The sequence below is a fragment of the Chinchilla lanigera genome, unplaced genomic scaffold (genome assembly GCF_000276665.1).
Source record: "Chinchilla lanigera isolate Chin_1 unplaced genomic scaffold, ChiLan1.0 scaffold00009, whole genome shotgun sequence".
Lineage (NCBI taxonomy): Eukaryota > Metazoa > Chordata > Mammalia > Rodentia > Chinchillidae > Chinchilla > Chinchilla lanigera.
In genome coordinates, this window is record NW_004955410.1 from 35,375,194 (window position 1) to 35,402,491 (window position 27,298).

Here is a 27,298-nt window from a genome sequence, read left to right on the forward strand (position 1 = left end):
TATTCATCCCATTCCTTTCTACCACTCATCTCCTTCCCCAGGATCTCATTATAGGATGAATGATAAACATCAGACTAGACTTCGAAAGCTCCCTTCTAAACTTAACTCCTGTGGTTCTTCTTAGTGGGAGAAGTGAGAGTTACATGTGGTCTAGGCTGTTGGGCCAGATGATGTAGGAGAAGCCAGAGGCTATCAAAGGCAAGGAGCAGACATCTGCTCTGCATGCGGCCTGCCTACCCACGCTGCCCACCCTTACCCTCTATGCACCAAGACTGTTCTACTATGGGAAGTAGCAAGGGGGAGGGTGTTAGAGAAAGCTTTTGAAGCTCAGCACATTCCCTTCCCTGAGTTGGATGATGCCCGCCCTCCTCCCTTTCTGGAAGGGAGCAGAGGAGGCCCAGACCCTGGAGAGCTTAGTTGGCCACTTTCACACAGCTATGTTGGCAAGAGCCTGCCTGCTGTTCTCCAGATGCCTGTTGCTTTGGCTGGATTGAAGCCTTTAAAAATGTGACACCTTGTATTTTATTTCACTCCTTTCTCCAACAGATCCAAAGATGTTTACAGGCCTGAGTTCAATAGGCTTTATGGTAGCCCATCAAAAAGCAGGGATTGTTTCCTTCATCTTTATAGAGTGGAAAATAAAAGCACAGGAAGACACAGTAACTCTTCTGAGGCCACACAGGATTTCCAGGAAGGTCTCAATTAGGCCTGTCTCCTTGGTAAGGAGCACCAGAGGCACCTCACTAGTCACCATGGGGTCTGCACACTCCCCAGTTTACAGAACCTGGCAGGGACCCCTCTTTTCCTCGGAGATCTATTACATTGGGAGCTGGAGACCTGGTGTGGAGAAGGGGGAGACCCAGTGAAGACATTCTAAAGAACTGGCCCAAAAGCTTTCCCTGCTGGCTCCTGACTCCTGCGAGTGGGGTTCCCACTGGATGCCTCACTGGATATCTCCAGAGCAGTCTCTTTAGAGAATGCTGACAGGTATTCTGGTCAATAATGATTTTGCAATGAAATGTTTGGGGAAGACTTAGAGAAATTTAAACATATTTCTTCTTAAAAAGGCTTTCCAATATGGTTCTCCTAGAGAGAGTAGGATGCTTTCCACGCGTTTACTCAAAGCACTTTTATGTGGAGCATCCTTGGGTTCCACAAATGGCACTTTGGGAATTGCTAGTGAATTCATGACAAAGCTAAGACTGTCCCTTGTTGCTGTGCTCTAACAGATAGGGAGCCTGACAGTGGACTCATGAATGGCTGCTCATAAGCTGATGAGTGGAGGTTTTTCCTTTCCTTAGCCAGTTGTCCAAACTTGGCTTTTGCTGTGATCCTGTGATTCACATTCATGCAGTTGGTCTTAATTTTACTCTTTTGAGTCCTCACTGGATGTTTGCTCTACAGGGCAGTGCAGATGTGAAGACCACTTTCTGCCTGTGCCTGAGCCGAGCTGTCTGGAGCCCATGATTGTCAGGTGTTGGCTCATTGCTTTCCCAGGTGACAGTGACAATGGGCAATCAAAGCCACCAAGACGGTGCCTTGGAAGGGTTGGAATACGTATGGCCAGAAAGCAATGGAATCTGGTGAACAGAGGCTCTCAGAATCTTTGTTCCTTGCCATAGTCCTGCAGCTACCCACCTAGATAACTGGACAGGTCACCTGTTCTCTCTGCAATTGAGATTTCTACCTGCAAAGGGAAGGATTTATATCACAGGATCCATTACTAAAGATTCTTTAGCTCTAGAGTTCCCTGACTTCATACCTCTGCCAACTGCCCTGATGTTCCTTCCTAATTTTTCTCTCCTTTAATTTTCAGCTCTTAACCATTGATGATAATTTCTGTGGCCTGGATATGAATGCCCCTCTGGGAGTGTCTGAGATGGTCCGTGGCATTCCCGTCTTCACAGAGGACAGGGACCGCATGACTTCCGTCATCGCATATGTCTACAAGAATCACTCTCTGGCCTTCGTGGGCACCAAGAGCGGCAAGTTGAAGAAGGTAGGAATGAGGCGCAGTTGTTTTGATGATTGTGAAGACAATCTGTCCCCACAGTGATGGCTATTATCTCATGGCTTGTTACTGCTGCAAGCCTTGTGGGCTGCTAGGACTTGTTTGAGCTGAGATATGCTGCTGTGGATGTCATGGTGATCTCCTTGTCTTTTCTCTGCCTTTGTGCTGAGGTTGTTATGGGACCTGCGTATTCACTTTTCTTAGAGCCGACATGCACAGAAGAGGTGTTAGCCCTGCTTCATTAGGTCATTCCAAATGGTGCACTCTGTTCAACTGAGACTTGAGCCCTAAGGCGAGGGCTTTATTAGGTCTAGTGGTTGGGCAAGTAGGGGTGGGAGTATGCCTTTCCCTCTTACTCCAACCCTTCTGGTTGGTGCATCCATCTGGAATCCATTCATGGAACAGATGGAGGAATGCACAGACCTGCTAGAGTTGCTAATGGAGCTAAGAGCTAACTTGTGGGACAAGAAACCATAGGTGCCATGGGAGCGTAGAAATTGCTGAAGGTAGAGTGGATCTGGTCTATCCTCCTTGTACCCCATAAGCAGGTTGGCTCTTGGGGCACCAGGTGATCTTGGCCCACTGGCAGTGTTGGGAGTGTTCTCATCTCAGTGAGATGGAGTAGGCACCATGGCCTGCCCTCTTTGATGAGGACTAACAAGTCTAAAACTAAGCTGTGGGTCCTGTTTTCTGTTGCCCAATACCTGTACTTCAGCCCATTCCTAGAAAATGTTTCTGATTCTACGTGGGGGCTCCTACTTGTCTCATTTAGGCTGTCTTTGGGATTCTTTGGACACTGTGTGAGTTAGACTAAGGGAAGAAGTATCGCCTGATGGAGACTGAGCCTTGATCCCTGTGTGTTTTCCTTTGGTGCATTTCTGAGCATGAGCTGCATATGAAGGGAAGGGAAGAGTTCTGTGCAAATCTTTAGAAGGCTCTGTGCATTTTACCAAACTACTATGTAACAGCCCAGAATCATTTCTCTCTGCAGATTCAGTATGGTTCCAGCACAGGTTATGGGTCTGGATTGTGACAGTGTGGAGAGCGAGAGGCAGGGAGCAGCGCGAGTGAGGGATATGCATATAAGTAATATCTGGAAAAGAAAACCATGTACCCTGCTAAAGCCCAGGGATTTTGTGAAGCTGATGTGTACAGTGTACTGTGCTTCCCATAGGGCCCAGGAGTAGGTGCACCTCATTTTAGGGACTGTCTTCAGAGTCACAACTGGAAAAAAATTTTCTCATTGTCTACACGTCTTCAGGAATTATATTTCACAGGTCTCTGCCCTTTCTCCAAAGAACATAATAAATATAATTGAACCATTTCTTGCTGCTGTGACTCTATGATATTTACTCACACACTCAACTGAGTTTCTTGGACCCCTAGAGAAGATGCTGCAAAGCGTGGGTGTGTTGTCCATACACAGCTCTCGTGTCTGATCATTACAGCATTCCTGGTTCTTCTAATGCATGGCGTTAATTGTCACTTCTGGGTTGCTGGATGGTGGGGCGGTATGGGTCACCTGTTGCACCTCTCCTCTTCCTTCAGTCTGTGCCTTCCAGCTCTCTGTGGGCTAGGAAATCAGAGAACCAAATTTGCTGAAATTGTGTCCAAAGAGCCTCAGTACATACAGAGGAAAGAGCTGCATAAACTTTTGAACAGGAATGGGACCTGGTGGCCATTTCAGTTGGTTGTTTAGATGGTTCTGTTTTTGCTATTAGTCAATGATTTCAGTTGTCTGGAAAAGTGAATTCTAAATCCCAAAGGCATTAATGTTATAGTTTGGATCCTGAATGTTCCCCAAAGGCCTATGTGTTAAAAACTTGGTCCCCAAGGTGGCACTATTGGAAAATGCTGGAACCTTTGGGAGGTGGGGCCCACTGGAAGGTCCTGAGGTCATTGAGGCCATGCCTTTGAAAGGGACTGTGGGACCCCAGTGCCTGCTGCTCGTGCTATAAGTAGATTTATCCTACCACACACTCCTGCCGTGTTGTGCTGGCTCACAAGAGCAATGGATCCAAACGATCTTAGACTGGATTCTTCCAAAACTGAGCTAAAGTGAACTTTTCTTCTGTATAAGTGAATTTTCTCAAGTGTTTCATTATGGCAATAGGAAGCTGACTGACCCAGTTACCATATGCAACTCATACAATGGAACATCTGTTGAGCAGCTTTGCCTGCTCTTGAGGGCAAATGAGCACAACTGAGACTTAGTAATAGGCACCAGTTTGAGGTACTGGGACTCTTCTTCTGTGAGCCCAGTCTCTATGTTATAGAGAAGTAACTCCCTCCATTGCCCTAAAAGATTCCTATGCATCAAACTTCTACCAGCTGCCAAAGGATCATGTACTTGCTAGCAAGGCAGATTTCATGTTGGGTGAGAATTTATGATTTATCATTGTCTCAACTGGTCAGAAAATAGTAACAGTGAAATGAACATTGAGAGTTCAGTGCACTTAACAGAAAAGACAGTTATTGGGGGAAAAAATACCTGTTTCCTGGTCATGGCCACACTACGAACCTGAGACTGTTGTCTCCCTTCAGTAATCTCCATGAGTGGGGACAAAGTTACCTCAGTAAACTGGGTGAACAAATTCTCCATTGGAAGCCTTCATGGAGCCAAGCAGATGGTGACAGGCAACCCCTGCCAGGCAGGCTTGGGCTTTCTAAGCCATGCAGTGGCATTTCCCATTTTTTCTCTCGTGGGTTTATACGAGAACAATTCTCTTTCGGCCGTCTGGGACATTATATTTAATTTCCAGCCCAGCAGTGGGGCTGGTCAGGCATAAGCATCTGAAATCTAAGCATACAAGGGTCATGCGGGGGAATGAGCTGTCCATTCTCCTGGGGAGAGCCACGCCATTGAGGCAGCCAAACTTTCTGCTCCACGGGCTTAGAATGGCAGTCTCTTAATAGTTTTGCTCAAACCTGGTGACCACTTCTGCAGTCTCAGCACAGCTGACCCACGGGGATGGTCAGAGTTGGGAAAGGAAGGCTGGGCTGTCACGTCTGTTGTTTGAAATAATAAAAAGGAAAAATGGTCCGTTTATTTATTTTTTTCTAGACAATTGAATTTCCCACCACCCATAGCTCACTGGGCTCCACACCCCTTTCCTTGAAATAACCCTGATTTGCTTTTCCCAGAGGTTATCAGGTCTGCGGCCACCTTTTGGACAGAGGCCCAGCACCAACAAGCTCAGGGCTCTGGGAGGGTTTTGCAGCAAAGTTTTGGAAGCAACTGAGCCCAGAGGCATGAGAATAATGGAAATCACACAGTAGCTGTAATTACAGAGTTGGCATCTCTGAGCCCTGTAATAACCTCCTGTGTGTATCGAGGGCCTTTCAGAGTTCTCAGCAGCATGATAAGGACTTGGAGTGAGCAGAGTGGGCGGAAGGGGGTTTAGGGGTTTGCTGAGAGTAAAGGAGTTCACTGTGGGTTTTAGGGGCCCAGGAGCTAGACTGCAGCTAGCCATAGGTGCTCTCAAAATTACTGACTTTTCATTTTGTTTGAAAGTTACGGGTCCCCATTGTTTGCAACCTTGCCTTTGATGACCATAATTTCACTCCTTGAGTGTGCACATCACATAAGGCAAGGGGAAAGGAGGTGAGAAAAGTGGCAATTTGGATGTCTTTTCTCTTTTCTGGTGTGTGTGTGTGTATGTGTGTGTGTGTGTGTGTGTGTGTGTGTGTGCGCGCGCGCGCGTTATGGATGGGATTGGCAGCCTTTTCTGATGGCAAGTGTTAAAGATTTATACTATTTATACTATTTATACTATTTATACTATTAAGAAATGTAGCATATAAATCATTAGGAAATGCCGAGGAACTTAGAAATAACTCACCAACTATTAAAATTTCAACTTCAGGCGGAAATCAAAAGGCAAACACCATCTGGACTTGCTTTTGGGTACTGCTATAAATCTGAAAACCTTTGGCCTAAGCTGGGGTAATCAGGTCAGGGTTGTGTCGGAAAGACAAGATTTCTGTGCTTACATATTTCTGCTGAAATCCTCGCTCTACCTCTTTCTTTCCTTTCACTAAGTGATCATATTTTATGGCAGCTGCTCAGCAATGAATTACTGCCTGACATTAGTGAGAGAGACTAATGTTCACTGTGAACCAAAACATCATAAACTTTCACTTGAGGTGTGATTGCTCCTTTCATTCTGTGATTTCGTCTTTCCTGGGTGTCTCTGCCAGGTTAAACTGTTCATACCTAGTGGAGGAGCACTTTGTGGGTGGGTGTTAGTTAAGCAAAGCACAGCCTATTCTTGGTGTGAGGCAGCAGGACAGGTACCCATGTGTATTTTACATTCCAAGCCAGGCCAGCTTCTGAATGGGAACTATGTGTGTGTCTGAATACAGAATCAATAGGCAAATAAAATGCAAAATCATTCTTATTGGCAATGGCCATGAAGATTAATCTCATCACCCCAATCCCTTCCCCTCCTCCCTGATCTGTTTTAAAATTTATTTGCGTATGTTCCCTAGGCTGTAAGTATGAGTTCAGAAAGGGACTGAGGCCATAGTGGAGTGGGGTGGAGAGAGACACACCTAGGGCTAAGTGCCATTCTGGATTCTATTTCTCAAGAATGAATGCTGGGTGTGTCTGCAATGCTTAGTCTCAAAACAATATCAGATCAGCTGTTCTAGCCCCTCTTTGCCACTCCCTAAATATGTCTAGGAATTCATTTTAAAAATTCCTCTGGAAATTTGCATTCACTTTTACTAAAAATAAGTTCATACTATGTAAAGCTCTGCAGATGGGTAGAAATACCAGGAGATGAAAGGAGGCACAGAGCTGGAACTCCACATCACTGGCCCCTCGATCCAAGCAAAGGGTTCGTGACCCCTGATTCCAATGTGGTCTGCCAGCTCTGTCTTGCTGTGCCTTTCTCAAAGCTGAGCAAGTAAGCTTATGGTTATACATGAGCAGAAACTATCAGGAAATTGGAAGAACAGGTGCTGACCAATTTCCGTGATGTGAAAGGACCACAAAGGCAGTTGTGTTTTTTGATAGTTTGCACTGTATTGTTTTGTATTTTGCACCCTTAGTTTTGCAAGTATTGAGCCTGCTTGGATCTTAACCTGTGGTCTATGTACTTGAAGGGGAACCTGAGGATGTCAGAGATCCAGGCAGAAGAGTCCACAGCTGTACTGGAGGACACCCTCCCTCCTCTGAGTTCATGTCTAATTAGGGATAGAGAATGGCCATTCTGTCATTATCTTTCCAGCCTGATGATCCCAAGGCGGGCCCTTCAGGCCAATGTTTCCGTGTGTCCTTTTCTCACTTTGCTTCAGTGTCTTCTGCTGTATTTCAGCTTCTTTTCCTGGTGGATAAGAAGAGCAACTAAGCCTGTCACTCAGCGCTGGGACGTCCTTTGTGTTTCTGAACACCATTAAGCCCTCATCCAACCAGCCTTTTAACATAAGTGTTTCCCCACTTCCCTATCTGCTTACCATTTTTGATTTCTCAAGATCCTGCCTGTGGGGCTGACCTTCCTTCCCTGCATATGGCTGAGGATCTCAAGTGGTCACTTGGAGCTGACCTGAGCAAGCGTTCGGAGGTGGCCTTATCATGGCTTTTGTGCAGCCACTTTCAAGCTGGTTCAAGGCCAATAGCTGGACATCGCTGCCTTCCTCTCTCAGTTCCTTCTGCAAGCACATGTTGAAATCGCCAGCACATAGGACCTCAGGAGCTCTTGTCACACTCCTATCTAAATGATCATTGCCAGTACACATGATTTAAGGAGATTATTTGAAATGAGTTTTGCCAATTCAAGATTTATTGATGTATGTGCCACTTTTTTGAATCATATGTGTGTATATACATTTGTGTAGAAAGATCCTGATCATAAATTAAAATGCAAAGACATTAAAATTGAAGAGAGTGCTGAAGAAACATCCCAAATCATAGAGCACATTCAGTCAGCTGATACACAAATGTCAGACACGCCAGAGGAATTTATCCAGTGACACATGCAATTGAAGTAAAATATTGTGCTTTACAAGAACATATCATTAGAATGAAAACTAGCAGCATATCAGGAGTCTGGCCATGTAACCAAGACAACAAAGATGGGAGAGGATGAGAGACACTATGTGTGGAGGAAGAGGGAGGAGATAGCAGGCAAGAGAAGCAGGCCCTGGCAGTAAACGGTCCCTTTACTGCTGGCCTGGTCCCTGTTGGGGGATTCTAGATGGAAGTGATACAATGGAAGCTTTCAGCGAGGACAGAACCAAGGGAGAATGTTGTCCCTGGAAACTGCTATGATTTTTTCCCTACTTTGATGGCAAAGGCAGCGGCAAGCTGGACTGATTCACAGCCTAACAGTTGATCCTCAGATTGGGGGTCTGTTTAGAGTCCTGTCTTATTGTTAGGGGACTTCTTTGAATTTGGCCCCCAGGCTTGCTGCTTGGGGGTATCACAGTACTTTCTACAACAGCTTTGGTTTCTCATAATGTATCTGCAGTGACTTTCTAAGAGAGCTCTCTTATGTCCTTCCACTCATGCTTCCTGTCTTCCATCCTGGTCCAGGTGACACAGGTATATGGCTGTTGGGAGTCTCAGGTTCTTACTGGATTTATTGGTTCTTTCCAATAGGGCAATTTACACACAAATGAAACATGGCAGCTGGCTTCTCCAGAGCATGACACACACACACAGAAAGAGAGAGAGAGAGAGAGAGAGAGAGAGAGAGAGAGAGAGAGAGAGAGAGAGAGAGAAGATGAAGAAGAAAGACATTGTCCTTTAAACCTGACCAGCAGTGATACTCCAACACCTTTGCTGTACTGTTGGAAGCCAGTCACTTTGTCCAGCTCACACCTGGGGAGAGTCCTCCATAGTGGCCTAAAAACCAGGAGGTGGGGATCCCTGCACGTCATGGAAGGGGCTGCCTACCATGCTAATGCTTTGTGCCTGGGCCATTGAGGGGAACTGAACCAATGCTTTTACACTCCAAGTTCACTCCTAGTGGTGAAGAAAGGGTACAATCTTGTTCAGGAACAACAGTGACCCGCACACTGTCCTGTCTTAGAACAGCTCCCTGAGGCTTTCATTGTGTAAAATTGGAATTAGAGACTACAAGAGTGAATGGGAGGAGGTGAAGTGGCCTACAGTATTCCCAACAAGTGCCTGGCTCCAGCTGAGCTCTGTTCAGCTGGATGGTGGCAATGCTTTGTGCCTGTGTGAGCTGGGGTGGGGGGAGCTGGCCTTGAGATCAATGACTGTGTGTGGCTATGTAGAATTCAGCCTCCTGAACTGGGCCTCTGCTGAGGTCACTCGGTTCCTCTGGCAGAGCTGTGATTGGCTGGCAAGAGAGAGAGGATGGGAAGGGTGTTGATGTGCTCTGCGCACCTGGTAGGTACCAGGCATTGTTCTTGGTATGTACATCATCTATGGAATCTTCAACACTCCTTTAGGCAAGTATTACAACCTTCAGTTTACCCAGAAGGAAAGGGATTGACTAACTCTCCTGGAGTCACATGGTTTAATATAAGATCTGACCTTGACTGATTCATACAGAAATAAAAGGGACTCTCCTTGAGGCCTGGCTCCCAGGTGGTGAGTATATCTCACCTCCATAGCCCACTACTTGTTGCCCAGAATCTACCTTTTGCTGCCTGCACCTGTACCCTGGCTCGGGGCCTCAGTGTTGGTGTTTATGTGGTTATAAGTAATTTCCCTGTCTCTGGATGCTTGCCTCTTAATCCAGTCTATAAAGTATGATCCACTGATCTTCCTAAAATAGCTCCAATCTTTTCACCCTTGTAGTTAAGAAAAACAAAACAAAACAAAACTCACTTCATCGAACCTTTCATGACCCTACCACCCATGGCCTGGCCTATGTGTTAATGGCCCGACACACCGTCTGGGTCTTCATGGTTGAGTCCTGTGAGACCCTGGACAATCTAAACACTGAGGAGGAGGCAGCTCCCACCTGAGAAATGACAGAATTTTCACTTACACAGCTCTCATTTGGCAGCTTTCCTCTCAGGACTGATGCTACCTGAGCTGGGATCTGCAGCAGAGTGGCGTGACTGTGGTGACTCAGGTGGGTTTCAAGATGTAGCAAAGCTGTGCCTCTGCACCTACTCCTGGCCTGCTGCCTGGGACACACTCCAGCCTTGCTTGCTTTGCTCTCCCACTTAAGCTGTCTCCCCCAACCTCTGTGAGACAATGCGCTGTGGCTCTGCATTGTTTTTCTCTTGTGGGTCATCCAGGATCCCTGTCTTTCCTCATTTATAAGATGGCAGCTTCCAGTGGGTCATGGCCCTTACTGACTCACAATTCCTCTGGCACTTGTAACGTCTCTCTATCTGTACAGCTCCTGGTCTTCATGAGCACTTCCCCCCAACCACCGCCTTTCCCCCCTCTTTTCTCTCCCTCTTTCCCTCTGTCCCTTTCTTTCCTTCTTTAATTTCTTCTACTGGGGGTTGGACCCAGAGCCTTTGTATTGAGCTGTATTTGCAGCCCTTTTTATTTTTTTATAACGAGAAAGGGTCTTGCTAAGTTAGTAAGTTGCCAATGCTGGGTTCAGACTAGTGATCCTCCTGTCCTAACAAACCCAACCTCTTCACTCTTTGTAATTTGCCCCAAGCCTGAGCTTCTTGGCTATTCTCTAAACCCTTTTCCTGCTTTCCTCTTGTTTACCTTTCTGTCATTTCTTCTTTCCCTGCCATCCTGTCATATTTTGCTTTTAACTTATGGAAGAGCCACTCACAGGCATCGCCTTGGCTGAATTTCCCAGGAAATTGTGGGGTTGGCAAGGCCTGAGGTGGCACTGGCTCTGCAGCCTCTTCCTAGATGATGTGCCCTGAAGGAACTGCATGATTGGGTACAAAATAAGGAGACTGTACTTCAGAGATGCACTTGCATAGTCCATTATGTAAAATTTTTAAAGTCAAATCTTTTAAAAGAGTGAAGAAGGCCTACAAGAAGCAATGCTCGTTCTCCAGCCCCTCATCCATGCCTGGTGCTGGGGCATGAACTCTACTGCTCAGTGCAGTCGGAAACTGGCGAACATGTAGGGTGGAAAACCACTTTCCCAAGTCCTGTACTTTGGCATAAATGGGTGGGGACCTGTGTCTAAGCCACTGATTTGTTGTATTGTCACTACTTTTAGGACAAGTGAGCCAAGATTAGCGCTAGGAGAAGTAGTTGTTGACTAAAAATTTTCTCCCACCTTCTTAGCATTGGCTACTGAAACTTCCCCCACCGCCTTAACTTCTAGTTTTTCTTCTGGGATCTCCTTTGAGTCACCTTCCAGAAGATTCCTCACCTGTTAGAGAATGCTTCTGAGGCTTTGGAGGCAAAAATGTTGAAAGGGAAAGTGACAGACTGTCTTTCTATTAACGCTTGTCCAGCTTGTGAGGGCCTATGTTCAATTTCCAGTGAATGTGCTTTTGTGGGCATAGCTGCAATTGAGGGTGCCCTCCAAAACATGGGCTTCCTGTGCAGCCCACCTCATGGCTTCTCATCACTGTGTTCAAAACTTAAATCCAGTTTTAGTGCTTTCCAGGTCTTTCCCATCTGAATTTTAGGCGTCAAATGTTTGCTCTGCCTCCTGGCAGGATAATACCTAAGATCATAGAGGCAACTTATCCATGGTTTGCTTTTTGGTAAAACTGAAGATGATGAGATTATTTTTGATGTATTTTTAAAGATCTCTAAGTTGATAACCTCTTTAACTTTTGCTCCAGGGACAATTCAACTCTGTCCCTTTTGTTCTAACTTCCCCAATACAGCACAAAATTCATCCTTGATTTTCTATCAGGAACAGGATTCCCCTACTATCAGTATTTCTTATGATAGGCAAACAGGTTTTTCTGAAAAGTTGCGCGTGATTGTAGCCATATTGAAAATGCACCAGGTTAGCATACATGGAACATCTTACTTAATCTTTATGATCAATGTTCTAGGCCTTCTCCCAGACGTACTAGAATTTGGAGAAGAAAGTACATTTTCAACCTCACTTAGAAAAAATCTTTCGTAGGTGCAATGAAGTTTAATCAGGTAGGATAGGTTTAGGTCTTGTGTGGACCTGAACTTGCACTTTTGGCCCTCAATGCCTCAAGTAAGTGGCAGCTGGAGACACTAGACCCTTCCATGTTGTGGGCAGGGATATACCTGCGGAGGTACCAGTGGTATTGACTGATTTCCTGCTTTAGCTAGACTCTGGGCTCCTTTGCCTAGCAGGAAGGTCATGGGCATTTGGGTATGTAGTGATGTAAATTCATCAAAGGAAGCCAATTAGTTCTCCTAAAATTGAGAATCCTTTCATAAAATTAATAGTCGTGTAATGTACCCATTTTATCAATTGGAGATTTTATTTAGTCTCATTTTGATTATTCAAAAATTGCAGGAAAAAGGTTACATTTGTATCTATGACTTTTTTTTTTTAAAAAAAGCAATGTGTTTACTTTTTTCACATGGAAAATACAATTCTTCAATATAGCTGATTTTTCTTCCTCACCATGGGTATACGTTTTCCTAGTTAGATTGCAGTTGTCCCTTAGTACTGTCCTGCAGGTAACAAATGCCAAATAAAATATATGCATGAAGATTGACCATGAATATTTAGAGGCTTGCAGTGCATATACTTGTGTGTGTGTGTGTATGTGTGTGTGTGTGTGTGTGTGTGTGTGATCAGCTAGTTTAGGCTAAGCTATGCTGCAATAACAAATGTCCCCCAAATTCAAGCCCTTATAACAAAAAGGGCTACTTCCAATTCATAGTCACATGGGCCCAAATTGGTAGCGGCTGTGCTCTAAGTCATTTATCTGGGACAGAGACTGAAAAGCAGCTCCCATTTAAGGATATGCCACTGTCATGGGAGACCGAGTAGTGGGATGGCAAAAGTAAGGCACGGCTATTAATGCTGCTACCTGGACATGCTGCATGTTATCAGTGCTATGTTAAATGGCAGTGTTACCAGCAAAAGTGAATGGTATGGGGAGGCAATCCTGCCACAGGGAGGGTCTGCTTGGTATATGTGTGCATAAATGAGAGATGAGGGCTGAGAATGTTTTGGTAATACAATTTGCCATAAGGATTTTACTGTGAATATCAGCCTTTAGTCTAGAAATCATCTCTTTGGCCATCTCTAATGTGTAGGTATTTATTGACTTAAAGAGTAGACTTATTGACTTAAAGAGTCTCTTCTTAATATTAGAGAAAAGTATACCAAAAAGGTAGGATATGGTTGATTTTGTGTCATCAACTGTATGTCATATTTTTGTGTGTCTGTGTGATTTATGTTTTGCCCCTAAAACTGAAGCTAGAATTCTTCATTTTCTTCCATTTGTCAAGCTCTGCATGTTTGTATCTCCCCAAATTTAGTTTTTCTTAAGAGTGGGGTAACTTTCTACTTAAATGCAATATTAGATTGTGACCAGCAGATGCTTCTTGGATAATTAAATTATCTAAATTTATGGAATCATTTCTTTTTCCTAAAATTAAATAGAGCCTTCCAAATTAATTTTTCTTAAGTAATTAACTTCCAAAAATACCCCCACCTTCCCTCTGAGCCCATTTTGCTGACCATGAATTCCAAAGATTCACTGTGGACACAGGCAGGGTATTGTCCTTTCAACTCCATTCCTCGAGGCAGGAAAAAGCTGCCCATGACTCAAGACTGTCTCACATAACTCCTGTCCAGCCTCCCTGCCAGCCTGCTTTTATCTGAAAAAGACAAAGGACATGCAGAGTTCCAGTCTGAGTGGAGGAAGCCATCCTGCAGATGGTTGAAATGTACTGACTTTTAGCTCTTTAATGCTTTTGTGGGCTACCGAGCTTTTGGTCACCTTGTCTTAAATTTGCATCGTGTTGATGAGCATGAAGAAGCACTGAACAGCAATAATGAGCAACATGTTACAGATGCCCATGGCTGAGCTAGTAGCAGCAGATATGAGGACCTTGGCCATCATAAAAGGCTCATAAGGAGTTTCCCAGTTGCATTTATGCTAGGAGAGGCCCTCTGATTCTTTCCAACCTTTTATTTTCAGGTGGGCAGATATATACTTATACATGCATGACTGTACCCTTAACCCCACATTCATGTGATAAACATGTACTTCATTGACATAGAGATCTGCATTCACCCAGCACAACCGCACACCCCTATGCTCGCACACTTAGGGGTTCAGTGACTTGTTCCCTGCAACTTGAACCTGAGACTGGTCCTCCCTCTTTCTGGAGCTCTGCCCCCTTGGATAGAGCCACTACCTCCCTCCTGTACTCTCTGGGAAATTAGCAGCACATCATCTAATCAGCTTACCTCTGACTTGCCCACTTTGGCCTGGAGACGATGACAGAGTGCAGCTATTTAGCTGTCAAATGCTCTGACTATTGCCCAGATGGACAGCGCCTCCGACATCAGAGCAATCTCTCTCTCTCTTCTGTGCGGGGGTAATGGGTCTCCCAGTTGCTTTTAAAAGTGCTCCTTGAATCTGCCTTTAATGTTAATGCGTCTTGTTTGATGACCTCCCTTCCCAGCAGCCAGCTTAAGTGTGATTCCCATAATTAGCTTAGTGATAATTTAATCTCTCTGCTTTAAATTTGATTGTTTTTGAGGGATCTGGGGCTGGGGCTGGGGGAAGGAGACCTTTGCTCCTTTCTGACCTTTGCTTTTGAATGGACTCTTTCTCTGTCCAGGGACAGAGGGAGAAGGAAGTATTGGGGATGTTGGGGGAGGGGGAAACTGATAGGCCTGTGGCCTTCAGAGCAAATTCTGAGCATGGGTAGAATCTGCAATGAAATCCATAGCTCTTGCTGTTCTCTTTCTTTGTGGGGTTCCCTTTCTTTGTCCTTACTTCTTCCCACAAGTCTGAAGGCATGTGGGTGTGGACACACATGAGCTTTGAGATGCTCATAGGAGTAGTTTCAAAATAGGAAAACAATGCACTTCCCCAGTGGTCATAGCAACCGTTCTCTCAAGTCCCAGGAAAGCTAGAAGGAGCCAGGGGAGCCACTGGATGCCACCCTACTGCCACCCACACCTACTCCTCACTCCTTCTCCCAAGCAATCTTCACGTCCCAGGGTCTGCCAGGGCTGCATCTGAGGCCAGACATAGCTCTGAACTGTTCACAGCAAACCTGAATGTTGCTGAAAATGTTGGAACTGACATCCAGGAAATCCTCACTTTGTTTCTGGCTGTACTTCCGATGTGGGACAAACTGAGCACTAGTGTATGCACTCTCTGTCTCTCAAGAGTAAGCTGAGGGCAACAGGACTTCACATATGGAGAGCATTCTTTGATATACCAGGAAGAAAACATAATGAAGATTAAGGGGCTGAGAACCTGTATGACTGTGCATTCAGTATATTTCTGAGAAAAGTCTTGAGACATCTTGGCTATAGACAGCCACATGAATCTAGGCAGGTTAGGAAAGCAGAGGGTAAGGGGTTTTCAAACGTTGGATGTCTTCAGGGAAATACCAGATGCTCCAAACAGGTGTTGTAACCAGTCCCTATAGGATTGTGTGTGTGTGTGTGTGTGTGTGTGTGTGTGTGTGTATGTGTGTGTGTGTGCGCGTGTATGCATGCACATGTGTATACACGCGTGTTCTCAAGGCCTCTCTGGAAGAGCTTCAAGGAGCCCAGTGAAGAAGAGGGGCTGTAACTGACTGGCACTGCCCTCTGCTCTTTACTGTGTCCCTACTGCCCTGAGGTGCTGTCCCTGAAGTGCTTATGCTGGAGACAGAGAGTTTGACAGGCAGGGTATACACAGAGTTGAACAGTGTAGGCTCCCTTTGACCACCTCCTGCAGCCTGGAAACAAGGCCTTTGCTTTATGAGCTAACTTTTAATTAAAAGAAAAAAGCCTCACTTTGCCTTTACAGGATAAGTGCTTCACCATCCACACCAATTTTATTTCTTCCCCAAATGCCCCAATGCTGCAGCTGGTGTGTGCATACATGTGTGAGAAGTGCCCTTGGCACAGTGCTCTGGTTCTGACCCCTGGGAGGATTCATTGCTCGCTCCCATGGCCAAGCTTGCTGCTATCCCTGGTCTCTGCTTCTGGCCCAAATATCTGCTTGTAGGTGTTCACCTGTGTCCTGTATCTTGCCCTTTTTCTTTGCAGCTTTTTCTGAAAACTTAACCTGAATCAATGCTGTCAGTTCTGTTCTGTTGCTTCTAGAACGTTCCTTCCCTTAACCGCAACAATGTTTACACTGCCTTTGGTGGAAGAGATTTTATTTTGGTTATCACCCCAAATTTTCAGTAAGTTTTGAATTCTCTGACAGCCCCCCATTATACTCCTCCGGCACTTTCCAGGACAGAATCCATCAGGCGTGAGGCCCTTGTTCTCTGGACCTGATCTCCTTTAATATGACTGAAACTGACATGGGAGTGACACCTGGTGTGCTTGGATGCAAGCCTGGCCTTTCTTAGGTGACAACATTTATTCATCATCAATGTCCATCACCTTTAGTAATGCCATACGGACTGTTCCTTGGGGTGGATCATACCTTCTGGAAAGATCTGAGTTTATTTGACATCTAGAAATGTGTTTCTTTGTTTTTGAAAGTGTCAAGCCCATTCTTCTTAGTTATTTTCACACCATTCTCCACCAGGAAGGGTCATGGGGTGCTGTCCATCAGCTACAGAGGCAAGAGCTGGGGTCCTCCTCCCAACTAAGGACCAATCCAGTACTGCCCTCCCAGGACTGCTTTAGGGCAGCATTAGAGGACACCTTGTGGGCTCTTTGTTCTGGAAGCACAAAGGAAAATATGGCTACAAATGACATTGAAAAGCCTCAAGACAAATGACCAGCAAAAGTCACCAGTAGAGTCAGCTGGCAACCTCACTGCAGAGTCACAGAGAGGAGGCTCGAGGCAGTGGCGGGACTTGGGGTTTTCTCATGGTGACAAATTCTCACCCTTTTCTGCTACTGACTTATAGAAGGACAATGGCAGTCTCTCCTCTCTGCAGGCAGACCTTTTGGAGGGAAATAACAGAAGGAATGCACTCCAACCCTTGCTGCCTTCCACCTGCAGCTGCATTTATAAATTCTGCCAGGGAATACCCTGGCGGGGGCACAGGAACAGTACACAGGGACACAGGCCGTGACTCCACAGCGGGAGTGTTGGCTGCAGCTTACTGCTCATCTCCAACTCAGAGTGTCAGTATCTGTGGGCTATTCCCAAGGCTTCGTCTTGGTCTGGGGTCCCAGGACACCGGGAAGAGTTACACGGATGGGCATGATGCAGGCCCCTTAGCCTGCCACCAGCTAACCACACTGTGGCCACAGCCTTTGCCTGCTCTTTTTGGTCTTGCTGCTCCTTTCTGGGGATCCCAGGCAGGGGTCTGTGCCTGCCATACATATTAGGGCCCAGCAGTGACATCTACTTTCCAACTTGTCCAAGTGATGTTTTCCCGAGCACTCAGAGGCCCCGGGGCTGTTTTGCAAGATGAGATCATCGGTACTAAATTTGTCTCTGCTGACAGACCGGAACTGGGTTCCAGGGCCCCTGGCAGCTTGGGAGGAAATCAGCTGGGAGAGTGTCCTACACAGTGCCCCAGCCCCTGCTGTGACCACTGCTGTCTGTCAAGGGAGGCTTTCCTTTCTCTTTGCACAGTTCTCCCCCATCCCCTGGTTCCCATCCCTTTCCCATATTCCCTGTTAAAAAGATTCACTCTTTTGCCTACTATCAACCCTAGTACTGAGCTTACATGGCTAGCCCAAAACCTTAGGTAGAGAATGTAGTGGAAGACAGTCATAATAAAAGAAGGAATGGTATGTGTGCGCGATCCAGCAAAGACAGGCAATTCATGTTTTTGGACAAGTGACCAGAGCAAACTGAGACACAAACAAGCATGATCCAGTGAGGAAAATATTTCTGAGCAGGGAAAGATCTGGATTTATACACTGAAAAGCCTCTCTGTGCTCCAAGAAAAATAAATAAAAATATAGAAAAGTTAAGTAAACTTAGGGAAGAAAGCTCAGGTTGGCCTCAGACTCCTCAGGCTTCTGGAAAATAATGGTGCCGGGTTGCAAGCAAATTTCCCAAGTGTTTTGTGCTGAGTGCAAGGGCAAAGAAATTCTTTATCAGAAAAGCAATTTTGATTGCTTTTTGTTTGATCAAACAAGTTTATATAATATTGCAGCTATGTCCTCTATTGGGAAGTTCAATAAAATGTATCCAGTTATTTAAGAATTCTGAAAAAATAAACAACAAAACTCAACAGGATAGAGAATGTACATGGTTTATATTTGCATATATTCAGTCATTTGGTCCCTAATGTAAGATGACTGGTGGATTATTTAGGGTTCATTACAGGATATGTATATGTATATAATTACAAAGAATTTTATTAAGTGGGCTTACAGGATCAGAAGTGGAAAACACACAGTGGACATCTGTGGGATCAGAAGCTAAGGAATCCAGAATGCCCATCTATACACTGGAGAGTCAGAGGATCCAGAAGCAGTTGAAGGTTGAAGGCCTAGAAGTTGACTTTAGAGTGTGAGTCTGTGTCAGAAGGCCAAAGAGTCTGTTTGGGAAGCTGAAGAATATGCCCTGGAAGGCTGACGAAATGATACCAAATCTAAAAGCAGTGATGAAGACTGGAGTTCTTCCAGAAAGTGAGCAACTTTCTTTCCCTTTTTATTCTATCCAGGCTACATGGCTATTGGTTGGTGCCACTCACATCTGGGGTGGGTCTTCCTCCCCTTCCTCCCCTCATTTTGCTGGCCCACATATCAGGTATCCGCAGACATACCCAGAACTTCTCTAATCAGCTAGGTTTCTAATCTGCTAGGTTGTCCCTACTCAAGTCGATACATCATGATTAATGATCTCAGTTGGCATTTTGCAAGTCCATAACTGAAAAAGTTGGCAAAGTACACAGCCAGAGTCTGAAAAGCTCTGCTCCTTCTTACACTCCAAGGTTTATCTCATGGACATATGAGTTTGGAACTTGAAGTATCCTATGAACAAGAGCTGGGAGTCCCATTTAGGAACTGGGGCCATTTGAAACTAGAGATGAAGGCAGAAGCCTGCTCTCCTGGTAAGGGTGCTGACAAGGAGCTTGGGTCAAGGTCAGCCCTAGAAGTTCCAAGTGGGGCAAATGAATTTCCCTGATGGGAACACTCAGCCAGTAGTCCCTTCAGGGAATTCAAGGGAAAAGGGGCACAAGTGAGATGGATACCTTACCAGGAACCAGCAGTGTATTTGTTTTCTGTTGCTGCTGTAACAAATTGCCATGGACAAATTGACATAACACAAATGTTGTTGTCACATAGTCTGTAGGTCAGAAGTCTGACATGGGTCTTACTAGGCTAAAACCAAGGCACAAGTAGGGCTTCATTCCTTTCCACAGTTTCTAGGGGAGACTTTATCTCTCGGTCCTTGTCACAATTTGGAAGCAAACACATTCTCTAGCCTTAGCTCTTTTGCTCCATCTTCAGCCTTAGCCACATTGTGTCTTTCTGACCTCTTCCATGGTTATATTCATAGCTGCCTCTGACCTCAGCTGGAAAAAGTCCTCCATTTTTAATGACTCACATAATTAGAGCAGCTCCACTGGATAATCCAGGCTGACATCCCATCTCAAGTTCCTTAACTTCATGATAACTGAAAAGCCCCTTTTGCCATGTTAGGCAACACACTCACAGCTTCTGGGAAAATGGATGTGGACATCTTTGGGGGAGCTGTGATTCTTCCTACCACAACCAGAGGTTCTTCTAACATATCTACAAAATTGTTAGGGGAGAGACATGAAGCTGGAAATTGGAGACAGTGCCTTCTGAGACCATATGGAGCCATGGGGAAGCCCATATCTAAAGAAAAGATGAGCACATTTTTACAAGGACTGACCCCCCAACTTTCCTGCATTTCCAGCTAAACTACTGCCAGTCCTTGAATCTAAGCCAGATGGGGTGAGGGCGGTATCCATGTCTCTGAGCCCAGTAAGTGGACTGAGAAATGCAAATTAAAACAACATTGCGATTACATCTCACCCCAGTAAAAATGGCTAGCATTAAGAAATCAACCAATAATAAATGTTGGCAAGGCTGTGGAGAAATAGGAACTCTTCTCCACTGCTGGTGGGAATGCAGACTGGTGAAACCACTGTGGAAATCAGTTTGGAGATTCCTCAGCAAATTAGGTCTAGAGGTCCCATTCAACCCAGGTATTCCCCTTCTGGATATTTTCCCAAAAGATCTGAAAACATCATATCACAGTGATACATGTGCACCTATGTTCACAGCAGCACAATTTGTAATTGCTAAATTGTGGAAGCAACCCAAATGTCCATCCACTGAGGATTGCATAAGAAAATTGTGGAACTTTTATTTAATGGAATATTACTCAGCTACAAAGAAAGATAAACTGGAGGCTTTTATAGGTAAATGATCACAACTAGAGACCATACTCATAAGTGAAATAAATCAGACCTGCATGTGCAAGCACCACATCATCTCACTAGTATAAAACCTGAAAGAGTGAATAAAAACTAGGAGGTATGATAGACATTGTGAAAAGAAAGGAAAATGTTGAAGGGTAAAAGGCAACTGGGATACAGGAAAAGAGAAGGGAAAGAAGGAGAAATTTTGTATGTATATATATACAGGATAGTTAACATAGTTGAACTACTGTCTTCTATTTCTTTGCTGAAAGAAACAGTTAATGATTCCTTGATTGATCAATATTGCATGTCTGTTTTCCTGAGAAACCACTTTGAAGATATCAATATGTAATACAACAAGTATTGTTAATTTCCTACCACTTTGTTTGTAACTCTGTATTGTTTGTATTATTCTTTTGCTATTTTGTAAATGGTTGTCTGTTTGTTAATGTTTGCCTCCTTTTATTTAAAAAAAAAAAAAGCATAACTTTTGGCTCTCCACCTTGGACATAGAATGAGAGGGCTCCTCCATAAATTTCTCAATTTCACTGACTTTATTTGGGAATTCACAATATACAGGTTCCATTGGTTTCAGAAGAGTTTTCAGCATGAGGAGCTTTGGTTACTCATCAGTGTGTGAATTCGATAAAGCTGAAAGGCTTTTGGTTCATCTGCATGTGGAACAGCTGAAGTCCAGTGGGAAGATCAGAGGCAGAAGCTGTCAGCATACTGGGCCAGGTGTGACAGCTGCAAGTGGAGTCACCATTGACCTTGGTTACTTACTGGTTGAGGAGAACTGTGGATGGTCAGAGTCCTATTTGTGTTTTCATTTTCTTCCTGTAATTTCCTGACCCATTGCCATCTTCTATTAATATTTATTCTTGAGCAAAATATGATTTTGAGTCATTGTGAGATGACAGAAGGAGAAAAGATGGTCTTTCCACTCCTAGAGATTTGAGGTTGATGAGGGAAGTTAGGTTGGACTCACACATTGAGAAGCCACAGAGGTACCCTGGAATGAAGATCGTGGGATGCTTTCTTATCAGAAGGGCATTGTCTTAGTTACTTTTCCCTCATTGCTGAGAAAATACCTGACACCCAATGTTAAAGAGGGGAAAGGTTTATTTAGCTCACAGTTTGTAAAAGTTTGAGTCCATAATCTGCTGGGTTCAAGGCAGGGGGGCACATGGTAGAGAACAGTCCATAGTGGGAAAAATATAGCAAACCAATGAGGGAGAGAGGCAAGACTCTTTCTGTCCCTTATAGTGTATACAGGATACTGGGCCTAGAGTGAGTGTAGCACTTAGATCCTTAATCATAGCCAGAACTATACCAAACCAATCAGTGAAGTGATTTACTTACTAATCACATGCCCTTAATCCCACATCACACACTCTAGATTCAGCCACCTCTGAAAAAACCCTGTGACTGCTTGAGGCTTTGCGGGAGGTGAGGGGAGGACATCTAGACACAAAGCATAGCAGGCATGTCCTCGGCCTGGCTTCAGGAAACATCAGAACCAAATCCTGTTTCAGGAAGCCTGAGAACTCCTGCCAAATTATGGGAAGTCAGTGTCTAATCCCAGGTATAAGAACTACCTTCCTGCTACCAAGGCTGCTTTTCCTCTAAAGGTGGAAATTCCCTGTAACCAGTCAGGACTGGAAAATGGAAAATGAAAAGAGGAACAGTGAGCAACTGCTCCCTGCTGGGTCACCAGTCCCTTACACATGTCCATTCCTGGACATTCACAGCCATGCTGCAAAGTGAAGAAATCTGCTCTGGTTTTATGCGGGAAGAAATTTAGATCGATGGAGGTCAGGTACCCATTCACATGCAAACACCAAACCCAGGCTCTTGCCTTAGACTCTGCCACCTCTCCCTTTGTGGACCTAAAAGATCTTTGTTGCTGTTTCTTTTGTTACTCAGTTTGGTTTTCCCCCTGAGTACCCAGCTTTTTGCAGGAGTAACTAGAGCATATGTGGAGTTTGAGGCTCCAGAGAGGAAGCACTCGGTGGGGATCCGCCATGCTGGAAGCTTCTATGCATCTGGGGCTGTTCTGAGCTTTTCTCAGTGCCTGCCGAAGGCCCTGGCTCTTGCTGAGGGCTTCTGTAATAACAGGATGGAGCGCTGTTTTGGTCTGGCTTGTGAAAATGAGCAGTTGATGTGTTATGTAGCTCCTTTTCTCCTCATGTGACAGTAGGTGCATAAATAATGATGTGTGTGTGTGTGTGTGTGTGTGTGTGTGTGTGTGTGTGCGCGCCTGCCATTCTTGGGGTCTTAGTCTCAGCCTTCCTTTGCCTGACCCCTCTTCTCACTCCACTTTGCCTTCTGTAGCAAAAGGGACAGAGGCCACAGCACAGTAGCCTGGAAAGGGACATTGGAAGCATTTTCTAGTGCCAATTGGTACTTTCAATGGCTCCCGCTACCTTTCTAGTCATACCAACTAAGACTCTGCTCTCTGACCTCAACTCTGGATAGTTGAGATCTGAGAAGTGTTCCTTTGGAATTCTGGGATTGAGTGTGCAGAGGCTCCTATGGATGCTGCTCTGGGTGATTTCTAACGACATACTCCCAAACTACCCGTGCATTAATAATATGTGTTATGGAAAATGATTTGTGCAGATTATTGGTGTCCAAACTTTTGGATTACCTGGACTACATTGAGTAATGAAGAATTATTTTGGCTTGCATATAAGATATGTAATGTAGTTAATGTATGTAAGTAACAAGACTTCGTTTTTAAAAATATTTTTATTATAACATTAAAAACTAGAGAGCAGTAGGTTGGACAGACCTGGATGGTATCTCCCAAATATGAATTATATTTTACATTTTCCACAATCCTTTGTGTATGTGTGTATCAGTCATTTAAAAACTTGGCAGCTGGAATGTAAAGATTTTTCTAGCTCTGTCATAATGAATTGTCTTCCAGATAACAGAGTTTGTGTCACTTTTTCCAGATAATTAAGCAGCAGGGGCAGAGGGAGCTTTCAACTTGGTCACAGCAGGGCTGATAAAGGAGCAACACCCAGTATATCCAGTGAATAGTCCAATGAGCCAGTTAGAGTTGTGTGTGTACCCGTGTGCACTAGTGTGTAACAGCCATGTGAAATTACCTCTTGCAGCATTAGAAGAAACAGGTGTTTCAAGAGGTTTGAGGGATTTGGGACACCTTAGCCTTCCAAAGATAACTAACAAGGATCCCATGCTAAGAAGCTGCGTTTCTCAGTGGCACTGTCATTTGGGAGTGAATGTGTCACCACTTGGGCACCAGTGTCCTACATGACAAGGTTATTTAAATATTAGAAAGACCAAAACGACATACTCCCAAACTACCCGTGGGGATGTTCTCTTGCGTGGGCATAGGCTGCAAGTCTGGGTTCTCTGGTTTGCTGTCCTGTAATTTTGAGACCTTGGGTGGTTACTTTGCCCCCTCCCCATGTTAATTTCCCCAGTGTGTGCAGAAGACTAGAAAGTGTATTTAGGAATCACATTTCCTACGAAGTCCTTCATAAGTGCAGCCTGTAAATGGGCCAGGTTTTAGAGGCGAAGATGCAAAGTCAAAGTTATCTGAAGCAGGGGAGTTGCAGGCCAAGGTCTTCGACATGTTTTCCACAGGGGCAAGTAAACAGTTCTGTCCTTGGCCCTTCGGCAGAACTCCAAGCTCTCACCTAATGGGTCCCTTGCCCTATAAGTGTAACTGATTCAGATTTGGAAAAATTATGCTTACCCCATGCCCTCTCCATTAGGACCAATTCCACTCCCACATCTTTTGGTCCAGCATCAGCCCTCTGCAGAGCTGTGAGGAGCCTCTAGGGAGGTGGCGGGGGTGTCTTAGTCCTTTCTTACTCAAAGAGGCAGGACCCCTTGCCCACCAATAACTTCTTACTTGATGAATCAGGACCTCTCCATCCCTTCCCTACCAGTAACTGGCCAGGCTGTCTTGCAACTGTTGAGTGTGACACAAGCAGTGGGCAGGTTACCTGACTGGGCTCTTTAAGGAGCTACTAAGGATTACAAGAAGAGCCATGAGTTAGGGACATAGCACACTTTCCTAAGAGGTGAAAATCCATCCTAGACTAAAACCTTCCCCTGAAGGAAGTCTCTTACTAACTCAAAACTCCCAGGACCCTGTGAACAGGCAACTCCATCTATAGTCATTCATTATTTAGGCTTCTTGATAAATTGTTCAGCAGATCTACTAAAAGAGCACAGAGGGAGAACTGAGAATGTGTTTAAGAAATTAAAGGAAAAGAAAATAGAGAGGTAAGAGATAGGAAAAGATAGAGGAGGTTGAAATGGAGAAAATGCTCCCAAGGGGGTATCTCATATAGGGAGAATTGTTTTCAGGGCACTCTTCACATCCCCTGCCACTCCAAGAACTATGCTTATGAACCTGCGCCCTTGCTTTTCATTTAGCAGGGCTGAGCCCAATGGGCCCCTGGAAAGGGAACTTGTCTGACCTCTCTGGTCAGCATTTATGACATGCTTACTAACTATGGATGCTGCTCTGGGTGATTTCTAACCACTAGTTCATTCAGTGCTCAGAACAGGCCTGCAATGCTTATTACTGTCACACACACTCGAGGACACTGAGGTCCAGAGGAGCTGGCAGCTGACCCAAGACCACCTGGTAAGTCTGGCCAGGCAAGGTTTGAATTCAGGGTCTGATGTCGGGGCTCAGGGTGCCTTAAGAGGCTCCAGCTGAGCAGGAGGTGGTTGTCTCTCCCATGATGCCTGTCCAAGTCCTGTAACCTCCCAGATTTGTCAGGCATCCCCTGTCCTTCATAATGGTTCCTTTGACTGAAACTAGTCCTCTCTCCTACATTCCTCTTGCCCTAAGATCTCCTGTAGCCAAGCAACATTAGGTGATCCCTCCATGCCTAGGTGATTGATGGCTTCAAGTTGCCCCATCTCTGAGGTGGAGAAGCTGGACTGGGCAGTTCCAGCTTGTTGGCCTCTTGATGCTTCCTGAGAGGAGATCAGACCCTTAGCCTATATGGCCAGCTGGCACAGTGGTCTGTTGTTGCCCTGTTACTTTCAAACTCCTTGGAAGTTATGCTGTCTGGCTCCGGGGTGGCATCTCTGTTTCCCTGGTTTTCCCTTTCTCCAAATCTATGCATTTCCAAAACAGCAGATGGATCTCTCCGAGCTCTTCCAGCCCCCTCTCCTCTAGCTCTGCAGGAAAGAGTTGTCTCTTCTGGGTCTTTGTGCTGCCTCTCCTTCCTACAACACCTATCTCTGTCCCCTGCCAAGTCTGTGATAACACTTTGTTCATTTGGGCTCATCAAACTGGAACTGACAGTCCTGGTCCTTATGATCCCAGGACCACAACACATGGCAGAGGTGTAAGGTTTTTTTTTTTTACTACAAACCAGAAAATTCCTAGTTCTCAGGTATAAATGGCCACATGCCCAGAAAAACTCCAGATGGTTTTATTGTTAGGTTTTATTTTCTTGTTAAGAAAACATGGTTGTTATTTGGTCAGATGGAAAGACCCTTGGATGACTTTGCTCTAGCCCAGGGACCAAGGATTCTTTCCTTACACCTTAGTCATGGCTCTCACAAGCCCCAAGAATAAAGACTGTGAAGATTCTTAGAGGAGTTTTCTCACCTGGAAGCCAAACATGAAACTGATAAAAATCGGTTCAAGGAGGTAAGTGGGATAGGGAGTGATTTCAGAGCTCCTATGTCTTCCCACATGTTCCCCAAATTCCTAGGACCTCTCACGGACTTTGAGTGGGTCTGACCAGCACCTCTCCAAGCCCCCGTCCTATCCACCTGTCCTGTTGGTGGTCCAGACAGGGCTGGGAAACATCCTTGAAGAGCTACCGGCCAGGGTCAAGAACAGTGTCTGCAACCTGGGACCATAGGATGCTTGTGCTGCAAGTGTGTTCCTAATCCTGTTGGGAGGTGGATAACTCTGCAATGCCACCAGACACCCACTCTACATTTAAGTATCAGGTTAGTTTGTAAAGCTCTTTCACAGGTCACTGCATTTTGATGAACAGCTGATGATAAGTGCTGTAGGTCTCACCTGGCAAGTATGGAATCCATCTTAGTGAGGAGGCCTGACTGAAGCCAGGAACAGAGCTGGCTGTGCCAGATGGGAGATGGGAACGTGACAGTCAATTCCTCACATTCCAAGGCTGATGTCATCTCACTATGCTCCAGATGCCTTCACTTGGCATATCTGGTGACTCAGGGCAGAAGAGGAGTATGGTAATAAAAGGCCATTCATTTCTGGAAGATTCTCTGAGGTCCCCTCCTACATCTCCCATAATATTCCTGCTTGCTTCTCTGTCCTCCTCAGGTGAGATGGAGCAGGGCTCTTCTGAACATATTCCCATTGTTATTTTTTGCATCTCAGTACCACGTGTACTGCTATTTTTATCCTGTACTAGAAACTATTAAATGGGGAGAAATGTTAATTGGTATTATTACAGCAAACTGTGTCCTAGTAACATTGCAATTCAGAGGTAAGCTTCCCACCCCCTCCCCTGCCTTTTAGGTGAAGATAGAGATTTTATTCATTTTGCTGACAGCAAGAACAGATTTCTTTTTCTGGTGCTGGGCCTGTGAGAAAAGGTGTTCAGGACTTTGACATGTTGGACTGGATGCTAGGCCTCCACTCTGGCTTGGTATGAGGGAGTGAAGTGGGGGTGGGTGGGATTGCTATCACTTTAGTTCTGTTTCCCTACTGAATCTAGACTACAAAGGATAGTATGTCTTCTAGGGAAGTGCATATAGATGTGGCTTTGTTAGAGAGTCTATGTCATGAGTATCTATGGTCCAGCTGAAGGAGACCATAACCTTCACACTTGTCCCCCTCAGCCACAGTGAAGAATGAACTGATTAAAATATAATAGCAGTGAAGTCCAGACAAGTTTTTGCTAACTACCAGAAGGAATGAAAGAGATACAAGATATAAT

The 27,298-nt window shown here is 45.1% G+C and overlaps 1 protein-coding gene across 3 annotated transcripts in view; it reads left to right on the forward strand.

The window, feature by feature from the left end:
• The window catches only part of Plxna4 (plexin A4), a 433,053-nt gene that overhangs the window by 94,152 nt on the left and 311,603 nt on the right, over positions 1-27,298 (forward strand). For 2 of the 3 annotated variants that reach the window (XM_013510647.1, XM_005377544.2), the window contains exon 3: positions 1,817-1,999. In XM_013510647.1, the coding sequence (XP_013366101.1) occupies positions 1,817-1,999 (183 nt within the window). Of the gene's footprint in view, positions 1-1,816; positions 2,000-3,002; positions 3,326-27,298 lie in introns of those variants that run through there. The other variant, XM_005377545.2, reaches the window with a different exon arrangement.